This window comes from Micropterus dolomieu, linkage group LG17 (genome assembly GCF_021292245.1).
Source record: "Micropterus dolomieu isolate WLL.071019.BEF.003 ecotype Adirondacks linkage group LG17, ASM2129224v1, whole genome shotgun sequence".
In the NCBI taxonomy this organism is placed as follows: domain Eukaryota; kingdom Metazoa; phylum Chordata; class Actinopteri; order Centrarchiformes; family Centrarchidae; genus Micropterus; species Micropterus dolomieu.
The window spans coordinates 25,742,178-25,766,407 of record NC_060166.1 but is presented as its reverse complement, the minus strand read 5'-3'; the positions used below and the strand labels follow the sequence as shown (position 1 = coordinate 25,766,407).

The 24,230-nt window shown below is 40.6% G+C and overlaps 1 protein-coding gene across 5 annotated transcripts in view; it reads right to left on the bottom strand.

Moving 5' to 3' along the window:
- Nucleotides 1-24,230, bottom strand: part of LOC123985894 (muscleblind-like protein 1) — a 68,512-nt gene that overhangs the window by 24,300 nt on the left and 19,982 nt on the right. For all 5 annotated transcript variants that reach the window (XM_046073857.1, XM_046073859.1, XM_046073860.1 and 2 more), the window contains exon 2: nucleotides 22,394-23,402. In XM_046073857.1, coding sequence (XP_045929813.1) covers nucleotides 22,394-22,567 — 174 coding nt within the window. In that variant the 5' untranslated portion in view covers nucleotides 22,568-23,402. The remainder of the gene's footprint in view (nucleotides 1-22,393; nucleotides 23,403-24,230) is intronic.

The following is a 24,230-nucleotide window of genomic DNA, read 5'->3' as shown; positions in this document are numbered from 1 at the left end:
AGCAGAATACAGAGGTCGGCGGGTGTGTTTCTTAAAGATAATTTCAGAGTACTTTGTACTGTGACTGGCCATCTCAGTTTGTAAAACATAGGGCTTGTAACCCAAGGATTGTAGGTTTAACTCCTGCTCTCAACAACTTTTTTTCCTCTTTTGTGTGTTTATTATTATCCTCTTCAACAAAGTTGTTATGAAGAGATTCAGGGGAATCAAATCACACTTTTCCCGAAGGCTATTTCAAAGGTTCCCAAATAGCCATCTGGAAATGTGTAACCTTAAATGGATTACGCTGAATGAGAAGCACAGGAATTTCCTCTGCCAGGGAATGATGGAGAAATGAAAAGTCCATAGGTTAATAGTTGTGGACCAATCACTAGTCTCTTCATAAAACCTTTGTTGAAGAGGATAATGAAAAAGATAAAAAAGAAAAAAAAAGTTGATCTTCCGTGAAGATCAACTCCAAGAGTATGACTGCTGTCCTCTACCAATTGAGTTAATCGGTAACACTGACACACTTGGTGAAATTACCATTAAACCACTGTGTTAAACTGCTGTTTTGTTATCTCAAGATCACGAGATTATTCCGTTACCACGGGAAATACGGAGTAAAAAATGTTTAACACATTTATTGATCCCGAAGGAGACCATTATACGGAACATAATGATCTCATACCTGCACAAGAAAGACACGGATGCCACACTTTACTTTACAGAAAGAAGGATAACCTCTGATGCCCCGCTTTCTCTCTGCAGTCGACTCTGCTGTTTTTCTCTGCTGCTTCGAGGATCAGCATGCTGTTGAACCCGCTGATAGCACGGTACCCCAGCTATCTTGGGAATCCGTGCTGGGAAGGACTCAGATACTGAGAAGCCATATTACCTAAATGGACTGATGCATTACATCACTACCAAGAGCAATTTTACGTAAGAGGCTTGTGTCTGGGCAGAGATAGGTTAACTGTGTTATTGTATTATGAGCTTGGTGGTGATTTCTGTGGGAAATATTTACATTACATTTACATTTATTCATTTAGCTGACGCTTTACCCAAGGTTGCCGGTTCAAGTCAGGACCATGCAGTACATTCTCGGGAATAGCCAGTTACACTAGCACGTTTCACTTTTATGTCAGTACCACGCTGCTGGGCCTTTGCTTGTCTTGTTAATATAATGGTGCTTTATCAAGACCAAAGTCCAGTAACATGACTGCTGAACGCCAGTACCTGTGTGATAAAGTGGCGGTTGTTGTGTTTTACCATGTTAATTAGGATTTTGTGTAATTGTAGCTTGTGTTAGTTCCTGCCCTGCATGCAGATCCCATAATCCATTGTCTGGACACTTTATCAAGACCAAAATTCCAGTACCACAGTTGCTGAATGCAATTTTGCTGCGTACTATGTGATAAATTAGTGCCTACATGCCTTTTGTGCATCCACACACATACAAATCTGGAAACCAGCTTGTAGCCCGGCTGTGCTTCATGACTACTTGGTGTGGACATGTAAAGTGTGTCCATCATTTTTGTTCTCCTTGCTTAAGCTTCGAGGATCACTGCGTGAAGTGCAACCCACGTGGTTGCGTCAGCCATCTTCCTTGTTCAACCCCCTCTATTGTCTTACGCACACACACCTACACACAAACACACACCCACACACACTTACATCATATGCTTGCTGATTGTTGTGTGCTTTTTAATGTGCTTAGAATAGATAATGGTGGTTTATTGGCTAAAGTTGTTGATCATTGGTCTTTTGTATTTCAGTGTAAAATGTTGCTCCAGAATGACTTACAATACAGTGCAATCTGATTTGGACAACTGCCTATCATCAGTAATATGTTTTTGAGAGTACTGTTGATTATTTTGTTTCTTGGAGACACCGCAGTGAACATGTCTGGAAAGAATATTATCATTACGGTGAAATAATTATAATATTATTATCATGCTTGTAGTAATGATGATTTACCTCTGTGCATTTTATCAGCTTAACATGGTCATATCTGTGTTCTGCTGTGTTCTTGTTTTTTGCACAATTCAGTCCTGCATGACCGTGAAATCCCCACCAATCACTGCCTGCGATACTAATGTCCTGGCTTCTCTCCTGCCTCTTTTTGCTTTCCCCGCCATCTAAACAGTGTCACTACAGGGTAATGGTGAGCCTGTTTGATCCAAAGCAGTGCTCCCTCTAGTTAGAGTGTGGGAAGACTCACTTAAGTTAACTCTGTTCTGCCTTCACTTGTTTTCCAGTCTTCCACTGAGACGCTAACATGCTAACAGATTACCTGCATGTGTCTCTTATGCCCTCTTTCGATTGCTCTATCTTATCTCCTCCTTGCCTCTTTTCTGACTGTTTCCCTCAATCCTACCTTTCAGGCAATTGTCTGAACTAGTCTGTTCTTCCAGTAAGCTTTTGCACCAAACAAATTATATTATTTATTCATTCAAAGCCACAAAATTTCAACATGCCAGTTTCAACAAGGTTTTAGTAAACAGCCTCCACATGCAGCAGTCTCATCAACAAATATAGATTCTGAAACTTGAACCACTTTGCTTTTAGGTTTTGGCTGTGGCAAAGCATAGTTTCACTTGCCTTTAACTGACAAGCTGTTATAAGAAAGTGAACCAGCTGTCACAGTCCTTCTCTTATATATAAGTGAGGGGAATGGAGCATTCTGCACTTATAAATCACCTTGGCCTCATTACACCAGATATCTTTCATCCATATTTCAGGTCTTGGAAACACACACACACACATTCACTTTTATTTCTTTTTAGGATAATGTAATAAACAGATTGGGGCGGCAGAAAGATGCTTATTAATCAGTACAGCAGGAAAAATAAAGCTAAGGTTATTCCCAGGGGCCTGCATATACATGCAAGTATGCATACACATAAACACACATACACGTGCCCTGACCTTGAGTAAGTTCAATTACCAATGCGACATTTTTACTGCAGTTTAAGCTGTCACACTGGGTCTGACCTCGGCAACAACATGGTTTTAGTCAATATCACATAATTCTCTATGATAAGATTACCTCAACGAGGTCGTCCACAAAAACAACAACAAGTCAGGACAGTGGGCACTGGATTTTTTTAATGCCCACCCTCTGGACACGGTACATTTTAAAAGCTGCTATAATCAATATTTTATATCCACAATGGATCAAATGGCTATGTGTAATATGAAAGGGGTAGGTCATAGTGATAAATTACTATATTTGATTTAAAATTTTACTTAGCTCAACCGAACATTTTAGCGCCTTTCAGCTCATTGTTTTAGCTTTACAGAATGAATCTTTACTGTTTTGGTTGAGTCTCCACACTCTCATCAACCTTGTTTCAAGTAGCAGCAGCGCAGCAAAGTACACATTTAGCTGGAGAATAAGCAAGCATTTAGCAGCTTAAGAGACAGATATTTTGACTTTGTGTAGACTACAATAGAGCTAAAAGGAGACCAAATATTAGACCTATGCTCATTAAGTGATCAGAAACACAATTCTAAATGACGCCCCCTTAGTTACTGTTGCTAAGTCCGACAAACTGTCGGAGCTGCCACTGTCTATTACTGCACTCACCAGAGAAATATTGTCATATTTGTTGGAAAAAGTGATCTCAGAAAGAAGCAGACAGTTTTGCAGTTGCATTATACATTTGAAGGTTGTATTCAGGATGTCAAACTGACTCAAACTGACTCAAACGGAAGTGAAAAAAATGAAAGATAGAGGCTAAAGCCTACCGATCACACAGTGCAAGTGAACCACCGCATACCCCGACGATTGAGAAAAAAGACAACGATATGAACGATCAACACTGTTCCTGTAAAGCTGGGTAGGCCTCTTTTCATTATTACATTCATTAAAAAGCAGAACATTAGGGCTTTATTACGTTACATTCAGCAGGAAGTTGGCTAGTGTTAGCTAACTAACATTCCATTAGGAACAATCCACAGCCGACATTTTTCTGGATTTATTTTAGGTTTTGGAAAGAGAATAAATCGTACTTCTCCTATCAACCTCTTTGGGTAGCGACTGTAATTATTACAAGTGCCCCAGGAACAGCGTTTGACCATATCTTAGAAAAATAGATTTACAATTATCTGACGCTTTTATCCAAAGGGACTTACAATTGCTATACATGTCGGAGGTCGCATGCCTCTGGAGCAACGAGGGGTTAAGTGTCTTGCTCAGGGACACAATGGTTTGTTGCTTGTGGTAGTTTGGCAGCTCTCTGAAGAATGTGTCAGTGGAATCCTAGAGAATAAAACCCGTGGCAGAATTCAACCCATGGACTAGCAACAGAGAAAAAAAACAGAACAGAAAAATAGGAAGGTATACACTCAGAGAGAGGTGCGGAAACAGAAAGAGGGAGACAGGCAGAGAGGGAGTCAGTGTGCTTTTCCGATTAATATTAATCAAAGCAGTCTGTCTGACTGATTTCAAAAGTGTCTCTGCTGGCAGATATCTTCTTCCAAGGGTTGTATGGCGCATTGCTTTCCACCAGGCCCTTCTGCATGTTCACTCCCGTAATCACACATTGATTCTAAATGATCTTTTAATCTACCCGTCCAGAATGACTCATTCCAACTTAACCACACATAATCCAACAGCCTCTGATGTTTTCCGCATTCTCTCTGTCTGCTCACGCTGTGTCTGAGCTCCCCTCAGACCGTGGCTGCTGCTGCACAGTGAACACCGTGACCAGTTTGACAACTGTAGAGCTCAAGTCTGGACAGCCACCGTCCCAAACCACTGTGCATTATTAATTTTTCTCCCAATGGCACCGCCTCTCCCTCCTGCACCCAAAGACAACCATCAATCAAGAAAGCGCCGTCTGGCTGGGGGTCGTGATGAGAATACACAAGCACATGTGCTCACACACACACACACACACACACACACACACAGGGTGTGCGTTCTTGACCAAACGTTCCCGTTGGCAAGCATACGTCAGACAAATTATGACATCAGACACAGCACAAAGAACGGCCTGTCTGAGGACTGAGAGTGCTGCCAGACTGGCCAATAACACACACACACACACACACACACACACACACACGCTTTCTCTCTCTCTCTCTCTCTCTCTCTCTCTCTCTCTCTCTCACACATACACACACACACACACACACACACATTAATACAGCACATGTATTAATGCACTCCAGCTGCAAATCACTGGCCCATTATGCCACATATTAGGAAGAAAACCTGATGACAACATGTTTTTTTTCTTTGAAGTCAACAGAGAAAATCATCATGTGTTCTTTCTCTTCTCTTTCTTCATCTCTCGGTGTGCCACTGCTAATACTAGATGTCTATATAAGTCTCATTATCCCTTCCCAATCATTTATCAAATCTGGAACACCCCTGGTGCATTAGTATAATAGCCTGGATAAGTTAATGGCCTTAAAACCTCATTTATCTGGGCAGAGGGATGAGCCTTTGAGACAATGACAAAGATAGATATGTGGACAGGAGAATCACGGACAATGATACACAGAGGTGACACAACAACGCTACCAGCAACTACAACTGGAATAAAATAGCTGATGAGTTCACAGAAAAACACTGCTGCAGAGAGTGAAGCTCCCCTACATCATGAATGACGCAGAGTCCGCGGAAAGCTTTTAGTCGTAGTGCTCAATTAGCCAAAACACCAATTACAGCCCCCAAAAGCACTACTTAGCCTGGCAGTGTGTTAGCATGTTTTGGGTGGGTGCAAGTACAAAATCGTTAGCACAGGAAGCTAATGATGGGGTAAAATCATTAGCCGTCATGGCTAATGACAGCTCTTTGCCTCTGTCAAGCTGAGCTGTCCCTTGTTTGTGTGTTAGCTGTCACTACTGCTGAAATAGCTCAAGTGGTCCATGATAAACTAATATTTAACTGTTTGATTCATGTTTACTAGTAGTTATCAGTGATCAGTGATGCTGTGGAAAATAAAAAGTGTTATTTTGATCTATTATTTATGTTATTTATGACCTGGAAAATGTATTATCTGCCCAAGAATCTGCTTTAATGTGTTAATTTGATAGCAATATAAAGCTTGTGGTTGACACTCTTGCTCACTGGTTAGAATAGCTGCCTCTCATTGATTGATTCATCTTTCAAGGGTCTTTGGAATCATTTTTCAATACATTGATCAATAAAGGAAATGCCAGAAAATAGTGAAAAAATGCCCATCATAAGTTCCTGGAGCCCAACATGAAGCAGGAACCAAAAATGTCAGTTCTGTTGAACAATTTGTCAATATATTGTTTCAGCTCTCCAGCCAAAATGACTGGGAAGATACTCCGCACCAGCCGACATGTGTGGTCTCACCATGCCATGCAGGTTTGGTAAATGGTAATTCTACATTTCCTAAATTCCTTGTGGGTGTGAATATGTTTTGTCATTATACATTAACCTTGTGATAGACTGGCAACCTGTCCAGCTTTTTGTCCAGCTTTTTATCTCACCTTGCTCCAGCTTCTCCACCACCCTGCAAAAAATAAACGGCTATAGACAACGGATGGAGGCACACAGATCCAGTCTTGAAGTCCACCTTAAACCTGAAGCACTGAACCCAAGCAGACTTTAATTGATGTCATCTGTGTGATCAAAATAAGTGTTCGAGTGCAGGGTGCCTCAGTCTTTTTGTGAGTCAGGAAAAACATTCATGTCAGTATATGACATGAGTGTATGACAGCGACGATTCCCACTCTGTGAAAAGAATTACCACAGTGTCAACAAAGCTGTGAATGGCTCTACACCCACCAAGTAATAGAGTAAAAGTAGCTAACATTCTGCCAACATTGCGGTAATGAAGTCTCCAAACACCATTTGAGGAGTAAGACCCAGACAGAGTCATTTCTGAGGCCAATAAAATGAGGATCATATTCCATACATGGTTTAATGAAGTGTTTGCTGTTCACTCCCTGGCTGTGTTGTACCAAATCACCATATTTGGAAATCACCTAGTTGTCATAGGGCAAACAAGTACACATGGTGACGTGTGTTTATACTAATTATTTTAGGCAACTCCTTCCATGTTCTGTTTATGTTGTTTTTTTATGCCTCCAATGTCATTATTGTTTTAATGTCACAACGCTAGAAATTATGCGTTATTCCCTTGAGCAAAGTCTGAAGAACATTTGCAAAAAGTGTGCATAAAAGGCCCAAAAGTCACTCTCCAGCACTTACTAATTTCACAGCTCTGAACCCTTCAGGACTTAAGGTGTTGGGATTGGACAAATCAGGATCAGTCATACATATCTGTTGCTGACTGCTTTGAAAGGGATCAGGAAAAGTCAGCGTTACTAGCATTTGAGAAATAAAGTTGCTGGTGAGTAAAGGGATTAAATATGAGGTCAAAGTCACCAAGTCAGCAGCAGAGCCTCTTTTCATCTTCGCTTACTATGCTCCTTTTACTGACCTGGCTGCAGTTATATAGCCCAGACTATATTGTTGGGTTACTTGTAAAATCAGCTTGAAAGGTAGGATTAAAATAGTTCAAATGAAAACGTCTGTAGAGTCTCTCTCTCTCTTTCTGGAGGGTGCAGTATAGGTGGCAAGTGTTGTCCTGGCACCTGTGGGAACGTCATTTTAGAATTGTGCAAGGCAAAGTCTCTAATTAGCTTTGTTCTCATTAGGTCTAAAACACAATCTCCCCTCAGACAGACAAACACACATATGCATGCACACACACACACACATACATACACAGATAGGGATGTAGAGAGAGAGGGCACCCCACAGCCCCTGAGATCTGGCCCTTTTCCTCTATTCCTTTTTCAATTAACCCTCTTCCTCCATCCTCTATCTGTTCATCTTTTTCTTTCTGCCTTCATCTCTCCTTCACTCTCAACCTAAGCGTTCTTTATTCACTAGTCTAACTCAGTTTTATCTCCCATTCACTGTGCCAAGGAGGCAGGCAGAGAGTAGACACATTAAAGCAGCCTTAATGGAACACCGGTGAAGAGGCACACAGGATTCAACAGCTTTTAGGCCTAATTATTTTCTGCCCATCTTTGTAACGCTCATTCTACAAATATATGGGCCTCACTTGCTGCTGGGTATAGACCTGAAGTCCAAGCCCTCCCTCCCCCGTGTTTCATATCTCAGGCTTAACCTGTTTTCAATCAAGTGTTCATCAAGATCTTTTATTTATTTATTGTGCGTGTTTCTATAAGAAGACAGAGAGGGAGTAAATCAGAGTGGGAAAAAAAAGACAAAAAGAAGATGAAGTTGTCCTTGTGGATGAACAAAAGTTGCTTGCTGACAAAGACTAGCAGCTGCCTTTGGTTTGTGCTGTGATCTTCAGTACTTACACTAACTGGCTCCAAAGTGAAAAGAAAAGATGCTGCTGGCAACAGGCAGGGTGCTGCCCTCAGCTTGTGAAAACGACATGGGTGGTTACAAAAAATAAACATAGATACAGCCGCATGAGTGCACAGAAGTTGTTAATGTGCCTGTTTTGTATAATGATCTGAGGAGTGATTTAGTTTCAAATGACAATATTCTTTTTCTCTGCACTGTTGAAACGAGTTGGGATCAGATGCAGTAGAGTCAGAGGGCTGGAATGTTCTATTCTATTCTACTTCTGATGAGTCATGGAGGACGTGGCATAATCATGAGACCACACCCTGTAGCCTCCAAATACCACACACACACACACACACACACACACACACACACACACACACACACACACACACACACACACACACACACACACACTCCTATTCTGCTATAACGAATGGTGTCACTGTACTGGTATCAGCAGCTAGTGTCATTGCCTTGAGGTTAAAGTAGATAAGAGAGGATTAGCATTCATTACTCCATAAAGTGACGATACCCACTGCAAGCACACACACACACACACACACTCACATTGTGATACACAGACATGCTCAAGGCACACATGCACTCATACACACACACAAGTCAAATGGTCAAGATTTTTTCTCCACAGCCACAGCTTCACTTTTTAAAGACTAACCGTCAAAGCTAAATGCAAAGGGAAATAACAGTAATACAGAGCTACAGCATGTATCGCTTTGTATCACCAACAACGAGACAACTGGAAAACCCTCAAACTGAAGCCTTGGGTTTTCATGATCAGTTCTAACAAAGTCTGGAAAAAGAAAAAGAAAAAATAAGGACTACAGTAGAAAACAAACAGATAAAAAGGTTTATATTTCAGCATTTGATAAGATGTTTAAATGTATTGACATTTTCATGCTGAAGTTACACTATTTACATCCAAGAATAATAATATTACAGTTAATTTTCTCCCCTGGGACCTTTGCTTCTACACTGCAAAGGACCAGTCAGCAGGCACCATGCCCTGTTCCTATAAAAATACACGAGAGAGCCGAAGTGAGAGACAAAGACGCAGACACAGAATAGAAACAGAGACCGAGACCGAGTCATTTGTAGGTTAAGGATATATTTTGTTAGTGTGATACATCATGTAGAAAAGCATGACACAGTGTGTCTTAATTCCCTCCCACACACACACACACACACACACTGCACGACAGCATCCCTTCCCTGTCCACGTAGCGCCTTCCGGCTGCACACTCATCCACATCGATCCACATTGATCATGTCGGCCTGTACCACTTCAGCCAAGAGCGGGGTGACAGTGAGCAGGGTGATCGCCTTCCCTAAGCCTCTCTCACTATGGGCTCATCTGCTGTCAGAGACGCCACTGCCACGTATTCATAAAATTAGTGTTGTATATTAAAGGAGCCAAAATCTAATTATGAAGACACAAAGGTCAGATAAACACGTGAACAAATTTGGCCTAAAACTGAACTGAAGTTACACCAAAGCTGAAATAATTTGTTTTGTATGGACTCTAAGGATTTGACTGTAATCTCCATGTCATTTAGATCACATATTTTGTGATATGTAGTCCAGTTTACTCGTCAAATATCAGCAGGAAAGCTGCGGTGAGAGACAGCACGGTGACAGACAGGGTGCTGTCGGCAGACCCAACACAACACAGCTGCTGTATCTCTCTCTGATTGCTGAGCCTGATACTGCTGTAATCCAGTTAAAGCCTTTTGAAGAATCACAATGTCCAACGGCAAGCCCTGCAACATGCACCATAACAATAAAGGGATATTACACACATCCTTCAATCTTCAATCTTCCCGTTCACTTCCATGCTTTCCTCCACTGTTATTACTTTTTCTCTATCCATACACCACCTATCTGCTGTTCTTTCCTCTCCATCTGTCCATCACTGTCCATGTTACACCGTTTGATGTCTATGCACCCATCCATCACCCTTTCATTCTCTTTCACTCCATTTCATCGCTGCACAGTCTCTTTTCGTCTCTGGCTGCTTGTTGACACCACCCTCCTGTCAGTCTGTCTCTGCAGGGTTCACATTCTTCGCCTCATATTTAATGCCACAATGATGCAATTAGAGATGCAGGCATTTCCGCAACCAAATTGGCTTCTTGGGTCATTTTAGCGCTATTTTTGTTGTTGCTGCAGACTTGCATGACTTGCATGTTTCAGAGTGAGGCAAAAACAAGAGGGTTTTACAGGTTGCTGTAAGATGCTGATGCAGAGTTGATGTATTAACTTTTGTTGAAAGAAAGAGGGAAAGGCAAAACCCACGCAGAAAGCAGCAAAAAAACATCCGCTCCGTAATGGTCATGAAGGATCAATACTGCATGGAGACAAAGTGCTGCTAAACAGTGTGGTTTCTGTTAATTAGCACTTCTCTAATGATTTCTCTCTTTTTTTCTCCTCCTCCTTTCTCCACTCCCTCACTTTCTGTACTTCCCCTCCCACTCTTGCACTTTATTGCTCCCTTCCATTAAAACCCTTTCTTTCTTTGGCTTCATCACTTGATCATTCCACTGTCTAAGGCTGTTGATTCTGTCCTCCTAACCAATGTTCTGTCTCTCAGCAGAGAAAACAAAGCGAGGGGAGGAATCTGAGTTCTTTTCATAAGCGTGATAAATATCCCACTCCTGTGTTTGTGGCTGATGGCTCTCAAGGATGAGATTTAATGAACCTCTAATCCAACTCTGATTATTTTCTAATTAAAGGAGTGAGTGATGAGGGCAATGGGTAAATTCATGAATGCATGTTTATAACTGCGGGGTGGAAATGAAACAACAAACATGCTGATGACTGTTGCAGAGACAGAAATCATACTCAGTCGAGCCTTGTTTACCGCACTCCCTTGGGAACGAAGTTCATTTGGCAGAAAGAAATGTTTGCAATATTTAAACAAGTTACAAATATAAATCCATCCATCCACCCCGTACAGGGTCACGAGGGGCTGGAACCAATCCCAGCTTACATTGGGCGAAAGGCAGGGTACAACCTGGAGAGGTCGCCAGTCCATCGCAGGGCCACACATAGACAGACAACCAGTCACACTCACATTCACACCTAAGGACAATTTTAGAGAAATTCATCTTATAATTTTCCCTAATCCTAACCAAGTTCATTGGGTCCTTAAACACAACCATAAAGCAGACTAAGAGTCTACGGCCACATTATATTAGACTGTCCTTGGACACATGCATTGAACTAAATGCAAACGTCAGCATGCTAATATTCACAAAATGACAGTGCTAACATGCTGTCATTTACCAAGTATCATATTTATCATCTTCGCCATCTTAGGTTAGTCTGTTTGCATGCTAACACAAAGTGCAGCTGGGGTCAATGGGAATGTCATTTTTTTAAGTATTGGACACGTTAAAGTTTTGACCTGATAATGTTGCTATATGAAAAGTTAATGGATCTCTAAAGTTACAACAATTCATCCCATGGGGTCATAAATTTCAAGGCAATCCATCCAGTTGGATTTCAAGCCTTTTACTCAAAGCCACAAATGCCAACCTCATGTTTGCAAGGGTATGTTTAGTCCAAAATACTAACCGTTATTTCCACTTTGATCAACCAAACTCTCTCCTGTTCCATTTTCATTTCTCTATTCCATTATGTCATGTTTTTGAGAGCTACCGTGCAATGGCTTCCATAACGTCACACGCATACATAATCAAGTTCCAATGTCCAATAATACAGCAGTCAGAGACTTAACCAGCCTCCAACATCCTGCCTGTTGCAGCCGGCAATACCATTAACCAGGCACCAAAGCCACTCTAACACGATTACCTACCTGAGGTGAATGCTCATGATTTCACAGGACTCTGCTTTACTGAGATCAGTGTGTGTGTGTGTGTGTGTGTGTGTGTGTGTGTGTGTGTGTGTGTGTGTGTGTGTGAGGAGGGGTGACTGCAGTAGAGTGTAAGTGCTTGTTTGCTGTGTCGATGCATGTGTTTATGTGTTCAGGGTTGAAAGTGAAGGATTACGCTTCAGAAGTGCAACTGCATAGTGCCTGAGCTCCTGAGATCAGATGAAGAGCATGGGGTCAGTGACAGATAGTGGGAAGAGGACATTGAGGAAAGGCAAGACAGGGGTAGACAGACTTACGGTGCTGCCAAACAACAAAAGCAGGAGAACAAGTTGGCAGACGACTTGCTGTCCTGGGTTGGATAAATGTTCTGTTTCTCCCACTCTCCATCTACCTCTCTCTCCATCCCTGAACACCTTACTTGTCTGCAGTCTAATTTAAATGTTTGTTTTACCGCATCACTCTCAAAGAATTACAAATAGTGTGCTTTAAAAGCGGTCAGTGGAGGAGGAGGAGGAGGAGGAGGAGGGGAGGTGATCGTGTACTTGGAGAAAGATGGGGAGTTAGATTAGTGAGCTGGGGAGGTGGGCGAGACAGACTAACAGGAATGGATCAGGCCATAACTGATTAGATATTCTGTTCGCAACAGCAGTAGCAGCAGGAGCAGCAATAGCAATGGGACATCACGACTCAGCACGCAGAGATGCTGATATTACCTTCAGATTTCCTAAACGTCCAGGGCCCTCCAGCCTTGCACGACAACACATTCGTAAGGCAAGAAAAGGATCTCAACACGGAGATTTGTATGTAGAAAGTTGTAATTTGAGGCAATGTTAATGGTTTGGTAATGATTAAAAAAGAAAGAATTAAGGGTGCCAAAAGGTGAAAGCGATATGATTGTATGTGGTGAGAGGCTATTCCTAAATGTCCTTTCATGTATTTTGGCTCTGATCTTGCTGTGTCATGTCTCCATGCTGATGCAGCATGTTTAAAGATGGATGTGTGTTCGTGTCTATGCTGAGGCAGCATAGCATCCACAGATGGATGTAGAGATGGTGGCCTCTCCGAGGACAGAGAGACATTTAGAGGAGACATTTCAAGGGAGGACTTGCTCATGAATCCAGCCTGACAAAGTTAATAGCTGCTGGTGTGTTGCCTGCTTACTTCATGGCAATGTGCTAATAAAAGCCTCCTTTCATAATGTCCTGTGTAGGCTGTGCTATGTGAGAAATCAGATATGGTATATCTTGTTTTCTTAGGTCCAAAAATATATTCTATAAATGGATCTGCAGAGTCCTAGATGATAACCCACTTGCTAACACTAATATTTTTGAGCATGTCTTACACCAATAACACCACTTTACAAAAACTCCTTAAAGGAGACGTGTATACATTTACACATGCACATCAAAGACTCAAAAGAAACAAAAGTTATGTCCAAACATAGCCAAAAGTATTTAAAATGCTATCACTCCCAAATTGATTGATAGTTTATTTTAAGGTTGAACTGAAATTCATTTTAACATATTTGGTATTTCTTTTGACTTGTACATTCGTGGTCAAAATTATAATTCTTTTTGCAGTGACAGTGGCCCTCTTAAGTAAGTGTTTTCCTGGGATCATAAATATGGAAGATTTTATTGGACTTTAATATTTGTAATCCACAGAAAACAATCCACAAATGTATACTATAATGCGCAAATATTTCACACAAACGTGTATTTTTACATTGTGATGTGTAAAATCATATCCACAAAAATACAGAGTGACTTCTACACATATTTGCATGTTGCTTTCTGTCAATTTGTGGGTCATGTTACATTTGTAACTTACTTTTTACACATTTGTGGAATTTTGTCCAAGATCAGATTGAGATCTGTAAAAAAAATACACACAAATATCTCACTACCCAAAACATGTATTTTTACATTTGTGTTGTGTAAAATCATATCCACAAAAATACAGTGCAATTTGAAAATATGTTCAATTTACTCTGTACACGCATATTTTAACAAAGTACACATATTTATACAAAATGTTATTTAAGCATTTGTGGATCTATTTTTACACACAAAACAGTTTTAGCACATTTGCGGATCATTTCCTGTCAGTTACATTTGTGACCTCCTTTTTACGCATATGTGGAATTTTGTCCACTCTTTACCACAGAGATCTGTAAACAGAGATCTGTACGTGTGAGAGCAGTTTATTAGCAACACCAGCAGGTGGCGGTAGTGATATTGCTTCTCATGAGTTGTCTATTGACTGTCTGTTGACTATCCATTGCAGTACCCAGGGTCATCTGTAAGAGACAACAACTTCTGCTTCTGCTGGACTACTGGACTCTACTCAGTCTAAATTTTTCTGTACAAGTGTATATAATTTACTATTGAATACTTTATCACTGTTTACAGTTTACACAGAAAGCAATCTGCAAATGCGCAAAAACTGTTTTGTGTGTAGAGGTCACTCTGTATTTTTGTGGATATGATTTTACACATCACAAATGTAAAAATACATATTTGTAGATAGTGAAATATTTGCACAACATAGTACGCATTTGTGGATTGTTTTCTGTGGGTTACAAATATTAAAGTCCAATAAAATCTTCCATACATAAAGTCTAGATGGAATCAGTGTAAACATTTGCCAGCTATGCTAAGCTTCCACTTTCCGAGCGGGATACAAACTTACAGCGCTGAGGTTTTGGAGAGCAATGAAGTTTAGACTGCTCAGACACAACAAGCTAAACCTCTAGAGTGGAAGCACATTATTTTCACATAAAAACAGCTTTTTTCATATTTAGCCAGCTTGATGTAGAGGTGGCCCAAACACAGTTAGTGATTCCTGCTGACCAAAGTCTGATGATGAACAATGAGGACAAGTAAGCAGCACCCATCGTGGAAGCATGATTCATCTCTCCCTGTTGGTTGGCCACAGTAAAAAGAAACAAACAATAGAAGAAAGCCAGAGAAAAACAAATGTCTCCCCAAAATATGCTGAAAAGAGATTTAAAAAAAAAGATAAAAACCACTGTGTGTGAAATGGAAATGAAGGCGTCTGCGATGCCCAAGAGAGACAAAGGGGGGGGGGGGGGGGGCAAGATGGGTTGAGTAGAGACAGATTAAGAAAGGTAATGAGAGAAGAGGATGTGAGCTAAGAGCACGACAGTAGAATACAGACACAGAGCAGATTAACACTGTTGGAGTACGTTTCCCTTTCAAAGACTTCTTATCCATATACTGCATCCCTCTGTGCACTTCAGACTCTCACACACACACACTCACATACACATACACACTTCCACACTTCTGCCTGTTTTCTACTGGGCTCTCATCTCAATACATATTGCCTTACCTATTCTCCTGTTATCTGTTCTCTTTGCTCTCCTCTCTCTCTCTCTCCTCTCCCTTGCACTCACCCTCTGTATTTCTTTTGTGTCTTTTCAAGGACTCTGAAGTATAGTGCATATGTAGGTCACCATACGTTCCCAGCATTGCTTTGCTCGTGTTTCAGTGACTATGTCGGTGCAATATTAAAATATTTGAGTGGGTCTGGGCGTATGTGAGTTGGACTCTAAAATACAGCCTATAATCATCAGTTGATCACTCTGACAGGAAAGAAAGTCCTACTCACAACTGACCAGTACAGTGTAATGCAGTGTAATACATTAACATATAACTGAGCGTGTATTTATTCAGACACTGGGATTATTCAACATACACTGTACATTAAAGTACTTCAGTGTTGTTGCTTCAGAGGGTACATTATGGAGTTTACAAAAGCTGTAGAGTTGTTTTATTTTAATAATTTGAATCTTACATTAATTATTTAGGTACCCTGGGGAATTCTGAACAAATATAAGACTGTATGTTTTTCTTTATTACAATTTGCTTCTCTAATAAGGTCCCAAATGGTAAGTTTGTCAGGTTTTTATTTATGTATAGATGTCTGCGTTTGTTTGTTGAGTCATTACCCAAAAGGGACTTATTGGAGACCAGACCTTGTTGTAGACCAAAGCCACACCACACTGATAACTACCTATTGGGAAATTAAAATAGGTTTCAATGCTTTTTTGGCATCCATGGAGACTGTGCTTCCTATGTATGCAACTTTAAGAAAAACATTTCAAAAACATACTGGTACTGGCTCCAATTTATAACTGCCATTATAAACTTCAAAGTGATTATGGGAATATAATACACAGCAGGGTAATGCCCTGTGTTATTGCAATAATAGGTTCACCACTTGTCAAGGACATGTGGCATTACTAGCACAATCTTCACCTTCAGGATAATGGATGCATAATGAAACCGAAAACAGAGTTGTGACTCTAATATACATACATAGCACCAAGTTTCCATTAAGCAGAGGCAATAACAGCACCTTTATACGCCAGCCTTTTAGTTAAGGACATGACTGTGTTGTGTCTAACATTGCCCAAGAAACTGGAGATAACAAAAGTGTTTTGCTAAATTACCAAGCAAAAAAAAAGCCTAAAACACCATCTGCGTGGTCAATTGCACACTGTCCAATTCGTTGAGCCGATCTTCATATGACAACTTTAAGCCACTGCAGGTGGACCTAGTGTGAAAAACCCTAGAGCACCAAATATAAGGTAAGCTTGTCTTCAGTTAGTAACAGTCAGGCACCAAACTGACCAGAAAACTCTTGAGACCAAAATATTTATGTACCCCAGCTATAAAGAGCATCTGGTCTTTGTTGAATGTTTTCTTTGTCTTTGTTGGTCTTTGTTGAACTCTGACAGCCATACATTTTCTCTGACAATGAGCCATTCCAATAAAATCAAACCAATGGCTCTCTATCAAACACATTCTTTGTAACAGTAGCTGCCTGTTTCACTGGCTTTATACAAAGAGGTAGAATCTCAGCTTTCTACGTACTCTGCTGTTTGATTGGATAATTAGCATAAACCTCAACAGTTAATAGTTAACAAGTATAATTTTCAGAAACATAAGGCAACGTTTAATTACTGACAGATTTTTGAGAATGTGACAAATCAGTTGCTCCAATTGCTTTGCTTCTAAACACCAAAATGAAGGCTACAAGCCAAAATACTTGGCTTATACTATAGACAGACTACTGTATTGACCCTAATAACTACATTTACTCAAATGCCCTCATATAATGTGCCACTTTTACAAAAAAGGTTTTTAACCACAACCCTTCAGATACCTAAACCTGCTATCTGGTTAATTCTTAAAGTCATGTGTTTAGGGATCACTGTCACACCAAATGTTCAGCAATACAATACATGGCATGGAGAGGTTGCAGACTTACAAAGGTATAGTTCAACTTGTAGTTCCTTCAATGAAAAGATAACTTGGAGCAATTTAATTTAATAAGTATTTTCAGCTTCTTTTATTTTATCTCATTCTCATTTCTTTCAATTCATTAAGATACACGTGTGTGGATATTTCCTGTGATTATAAATTCCAACAAAAAAGTATCACGGGATTTTTTGGTATCATAAAACTGTAACAAACATAGATCATAAATTCAATGAAAAATACACAATACACTGTGGGAGTTAAATTGTGGGAATATTAGATTCCTCCACTGTGAGCAGAATAATGGCCAACAGGATGAGTTACCAACATCTCAACAACATCTCAACATTAGAGTTGTAGGCAACAGAACTACTGAAAATAAGTGGATGTTAAAGTTAAGGGTAGAAGGGGAAGGCTTTGTTAAATACTGAATATGAATAACATGAAATACAAATCCTTTCAGTGTCTGTTGTAGCTGGTTATGGCAGTGATCATCATTTTATGGTGGGATCTGTTTTTAAATCACTTTGTATTTGCATTTTAACATTGTGCTAATTTAATCAAATGCTTGGCAGAACATGGTCTTCATTATTGGCTGAAGGACACTGATGTGTAATACTGGCAAAATGTACAAATTTACATTCCTATCCTTTCATGTGAAAAATTCAAATAAATAGTGAAAACTAAGTCTGTGCAAAATATTTTCCTTTCAAAGCTCCCGGATGTTAATACAGAGAGAAAATGTATCTGCAGAGTTTTTAAAGTCTCACTCGTCACGGAGCATTTCCCTTAATAACATAAAATAATCACAACTAATTTATATCCATGACCACTTTGAAGTTTTCCATGTAATGATGTTTTCCTTGAAACAAGTAAATAAGTAAATTGGTAAATCCTGAGTGGGCTTGTTAGATTGCATGTTAACACTGAATAAGAATCTCTATTTAAGTCTAAAATATAATCAGCACAAAAAGAAATCTTCGTAGAGAGTAAAAGTGCAATTACACCAACCACTCCCCGAAACTTAAGTCAAATATCTTCCTATGTGTTCCTGATATAATCTATTCCCAATAGTAAAGAATGAATTAACACATGAGTAACTATCTTTCACAATGTACCATTTTGGATTTTCACCCACCCAGTAGTCCACCCCAAATCATAAGAGAAAAGCTGCTTTGGACATTTACAATGGATTCCAAAGATAAGATTTTTCCCCAGAGACAAAGCATAGAATAGAAAGGTTGAAAATCTTAGTGACAAAAATTTACTTGGAAATTCAACCCACTGAGACAATTTCGGCATGGTCATCAGCAGCTAGTCCTTCATACTATAGCTTACTCTCACCTGTTTCCCATCATAGCCCAATGGAGAGTTTATTGTATTTCGTCAGACTAAATACCCCCAGATTTGCTTTTTATTATCTTACAATGAACCCAGCCTTTTCTCTAGCTCTGCTAATAGCAACAAGCTGTTGGATTCCTGTAGCAGGAGCCAAAAGGACAAGCAAATACCCCATTTTTCCACATTTTTATCTAATTATAGACAATTCAAACCAACAAGTCCAAAATTGGATGTTTGTCTGTGCCTTTAAACTTGCTGTTAAGTCATATGAGGGGTTTTTCTGATCTGGCACCTCTCTGGCTAAGGCTTTCATACAAATAATATGAGGGTGACACACCTAGACTGCTAAAAATCACTTGTCAGGAGAAGATAAATAGGTAGTTTAAGCATTTGAACAAACAACCAATGCCGTTGTTTTTCTGGTGAGGACCGTCTCCACAAGTTACTCTACCTGTACACAGGTTGATGTTTAAAACACACCAACTTTTTTTTTGCTGGTGAAGCAGTTGGTATAATACTGCGGGGGTTGAGCTAAGCAAATTGAACCCATTCAATTCCATCAACAAAATAACCAATTTATTATATTATTATATTATGATATGAAATTTTAAAATTGTGCTGTGTACTCAGACAGTTTACTCACATCTTTGTCAGGTTACTTTTCTTTGTTCATCCAGACTGTAATGTTAGCTATGTACGGATTCTCTCACTCATTTCATGTTCGCCTCTATCACTCCAACCTCTCCTGCGCCACCCATCAAATGGAACTTTCCACTACATTCACAGCTGACAAACACCTTTATGTAAGATAATGCTGAATGACTGAATGAAGTTTATGAGAGGGAGGGAGGAATAAAGACACTGACACACCAAGACCAACTGGAAAGATAAAAAACAAGTAATTAAACATGAGAAAGAAAGACTATTTAAATACAAAGAGAAATATGAAAAAATCAAGGGGGAGCTGCCCATATGCCTTTCTATTTCTCCAGCTACAGGCCCTCCCTTCCTTTGCTGGCCAGCATTTCAAAAGGAATGAGGGTTGGGTGGTATGCCAAATTGTCCTGGAGTGCAAAGCCACGTGTACCACCATCTATCCCTTTACTCCCCCTTTTCTTTCCCTTTTCTTTCCTTCTGCCTGTCCTTCCCTATCCCCTTTGCCCCTCTCTCCATGCCTGGGTATGTGTTATGAATTCATCTGCAGATAAATCAGATCTATCATCCTGTCATAGAGGCAGGGAAGGGAGGTGGACTGTGGAATGCCCTGGCACTGAGAGCAGGGAAGGGCTCTGAGCACAGTGCTACGCTTCCTCACACATTCCCTGCTGTGGCTGCTCTCGCCCTCTCCGGCTCTGTCTCCCTGTCTGTTTTCATGATCCATGCAATGCCCCAATAGGCCCCCTTACCCATTCCTGTCTTACCTGTACCAACCAAACCCACCCAGGCCATCGGAGCTCCAACCAAGCAGCTCAGAGCTGTAATAACACAGCGCCTGGCTTAACAAGAAGCCCCCCCCCCCCCTCCAGTTATAAACCAAGGTAAGCTGCGCTTGGACCGGCTTGACTGACTTCCAGCACTGATCTCCAGTTACACTGAATAACACCCTGCTTGCCAATCAGATAGGAAACAAATTACAGGACAAGCGCAAAACACGGTAGACTGAACTCTAGAATGCAGAATCACAGTGTTCACTTGAGCCAAAATACCCCAACTAACTTGATTGATATCACTGTATCCAACACATTTCTAGCATTCGCGTGTACACATGCTGTGTGCTGCATGTGACTTGTATTCGGCATATGTACATGCATATGTACTTGACTTCATATATGCAATATAGTAAAGATACTATATTACCATACTAAATATATATATATATATATATATATATATATATATATATATATATACACTACTATTACTACTATTATATACTATTACCATACTACTAATCACAATTACTATACTATTATTATACCACTATATTACAGAAGGCCAGTGTTTTTGCTCTCAGCCACAACACATGCTGCCTCTCACACTGTTGTTGGTAAATTAAAAGTGTGACCAGATGTACACTCACAGTGTATGGGCATCCACAAGTGTGAACTGTGTACCGTATGTTTATAACTGAAGGGATAATGTGTTGCTTATAGAGTTTTAGCTAAAGTGACTTGACACATAACTTGTATGTTTATTTTAATCAATTTGTTATCAAATGGTTCATATTTAACATATCTGCAAAATATTAACTGATTACATGTTTTCAGATTAGCTCATGGCAACTAAAGCATCACTTTATGGTTATGTTTAGGTAACTTATCTGACTTGGTAAGGGTTAAGGAAAGGGTATACTTATTTTATCAGCTATATTTTAGCCATGCTAGCAGCATGGTTCTAGGGATTGCACTGCTGGTAAGTCCACCACTTTGGTTTAAACTTTGGCATAAAGTTTGGTTTATGACCAAATACCTGTAAAACTGCTGACATTCCCATCAGCCTGCCTAGTGTGGCTGTAGAATCTAGTTCAAAATTTTGTGTTTTTGTTGCTTAAAACTAATCATATGTAGGACTGGAAACCCAGTCTCTAGTGTCCTGCGCTTCCTGTCCTGGACGAAACACTGCCAGTGAACATAATCTTGGCAGTAATAACATTTCTTTTAAAATACATTACCTGAAGCACTTTGGTCTATTAACACTATAGACATCTTATCAGTTGTGAGCTTCAGGTAAACATTTCTCGCCACAATGAATATACAGCATTGTGTAATTAATCCTGTAAAGTTCTTGACCCAGTCCATACTATTTTTCTCCCTCTTTCCAGCTTCTCTTCTGTTTGATTTTTCTGCCCCCGGTCTCTGAGAGAGAGAGAGAGAGAACAAGAGAGAGACAGAGAGAGAGAGAGAGAGAGAGAGAGAGGAGCTGCAAAGTGGGAGTGTGTTGTCCCAGTGCCAGGGCAAAAATAGACAGTAAATTACAGAGCCTTCTGAGAACACCCCACTGTGTTGCATGACCTCAAAATAACACACATACAGACATACACTCACAGTTTCACATACAAACACCAAACATGAAATACACAGTGTGCTGCCCTACTTCTATATTTCCCATTCAGCCTGTTGATGTGACGATCACACAGAAACTTTAGCAGTGTGCCAACCAACAGTCCTGCAGTAAGTTCTATGCCTGTGAAGGAAACTCTGAATCTGATTCACAGATGTTAACGCAATTACAGCTGCATCTCAGCTTAATGAGACACACACACACACACACACACACACACACACGCACTCACACACACACAAAAAAGTATTTATACAGATATGTATTCATCCCCTTGCCACGGCTTAACCATTACAGAAACAATATCTCACTGTGCTGCAAAATCACTGATGTGTCCTTGCAACTTACTACATAAATAAGCCCACGATCTCTTCTGCATCAAACCCTGAATCACCAACTACACCTTCACTTTAGATCTAACAAGTCCTGGCATCCATATAACCCCAAAATAAAAAAAACATCCTGAAGACTATCCTTGACGACACTGCAAGCTAGAAAACAAAGAGGACAGGGCAGTGATGAATGAATATCACAGGTGTTTGCCATACTCACCTTGAGTGAGTCAAAACAGGCAATGACTCTGCCGTTTTCCACTTGACAGCTCTTGGCAGGGTGGGCGAATTTGCACTCGCTGTCCGGTCGTGAACATGTTCCTCTCTGGAATTCCCGACAAACCTCCAACGTCAGCCATTTTGTGTCCCGGATCGATGTCACGTTCACCGCCATTTTGAACCAGGCAGGAGGGGACGATAAAGGGGAATAGATATCCAGCAAATGCAGTTATGGGTGCGGCTGTATGTTTCTAACGATACAAGGACAAATGATGAGAAAGAATAGGTAAATAACATGGGAAATAGCCAGTTTTAAGAGGTTTTGTCCCCTGGGTCTGATTCTGAGGCTCTGTGAGGCCTGGGACTCGCCTACCACCTGCAGCCCATCCCAAAAGTCAGTTTGTGGCTATAATAGGAATCCTTCACCGCCTGTCACCCAGGGCCTGGGCTGGTGATGGCCACAGAGGTTTGCTTTATAATCTCACTCTCTCGTCCTCTCCCTCAAACACACACACACACACACACAGCAGTTCTCTCTATCGCCTCGCTCCTCGGCTGAACTGTCAGATGAGACGAATGGCAAAACACATTATCGATCGAGTTGGCCCATGATGAAAAGATGCAGGGCTGGATGAGAGGAGGAAGGAGAAGAAAGAGGAACAGAAGGAGGAGGATGAGGAGGAGAAGGCTGTGATGGAGGGGACAGCAAAGAGACAATCTCCTTCCGCTCACAGGAGCCGATAAAAGTTGTCTGTCTTCAGTATCAGGCTGTCTGCAGAAAAGGGGGAAGTGGTTGACTTCCACAGAGGAGAGCAGAGTAGCATGGACGGAGGGAGGTCTGGCTGGATGTGTCAGTTGTGTAGAGACTGTCTCAGTGGACAGACTTGGCAGTCCTGGCAGTCCTCGGGCTCCTGGCGTGGCTGGCAACTCCAGCAGACATGGACAGGCACGGAGGCAGAGGCGGCAGAGGCGGGAGCCAAACAGGGGTCAGTGAAAGAAGGCACTTCTCTCTGTGGAGAAGGAGGAAAGAGTGTCAGTGGAGCAGGGATTAACGCACTCACACACATACACACACGTCAGGCACACATTTGCATTCACACACATAGCTTCAGCATGTTTCCCAGTCATTCTCTTGCACATCCTCCCTCATGGTAGCCCTCACAGGACTGCCAGGCTCTCAGCTGGAAAATCAAATCAAACACCATATCGCTAACAGTAAAGCTCACGCAGTCAGGCGCAGACAATTTATTTCAAGGGAAGATGAGAGAGAGATCATGAGACAGAGAAAAAAAAATTATGTGCATGTATTTGTGTCCAAAAAAAGTGACCAACAGAGAACGGTGACAAGAAATGTTAATACCAACATGTACCGTAAGTAGTGTTTTATGCAGCGATATTGATCATGCCACTTGCTGAGTATAACATATAATAATACTATAGTAATTCCTTTAAAATGATTACTGTAGTTTGCACAGATCAGCCTTTAAAAACTTACAAAAGCAGTTTAAATGAAAAGAAAATTTGAAAGAAAGTTAATGAAACGTAACAAAATAAAATTATTACAGACTTTTACACTTTAACGTGGATGATTAAGGTAGCCATTGTTTCATAACTGCAATCGATCCTTTCCTACTAAACAATAGAGCTTGTGTTTTGAAAGGGAATACTATAACTTTTTTATAGACATCAATAACAAATGAGCAAGTGTTTGAGTAACAAAGTATTGATTAGAGAGAGTTATCAATCTGCCCAACCCTGGTGTGACTGGAAACAGCAAATCACCTGGCCAGATGGCTCCAGCATCACTTCTGGCAGGTGGCCAGGTAAGATAAGAGAGA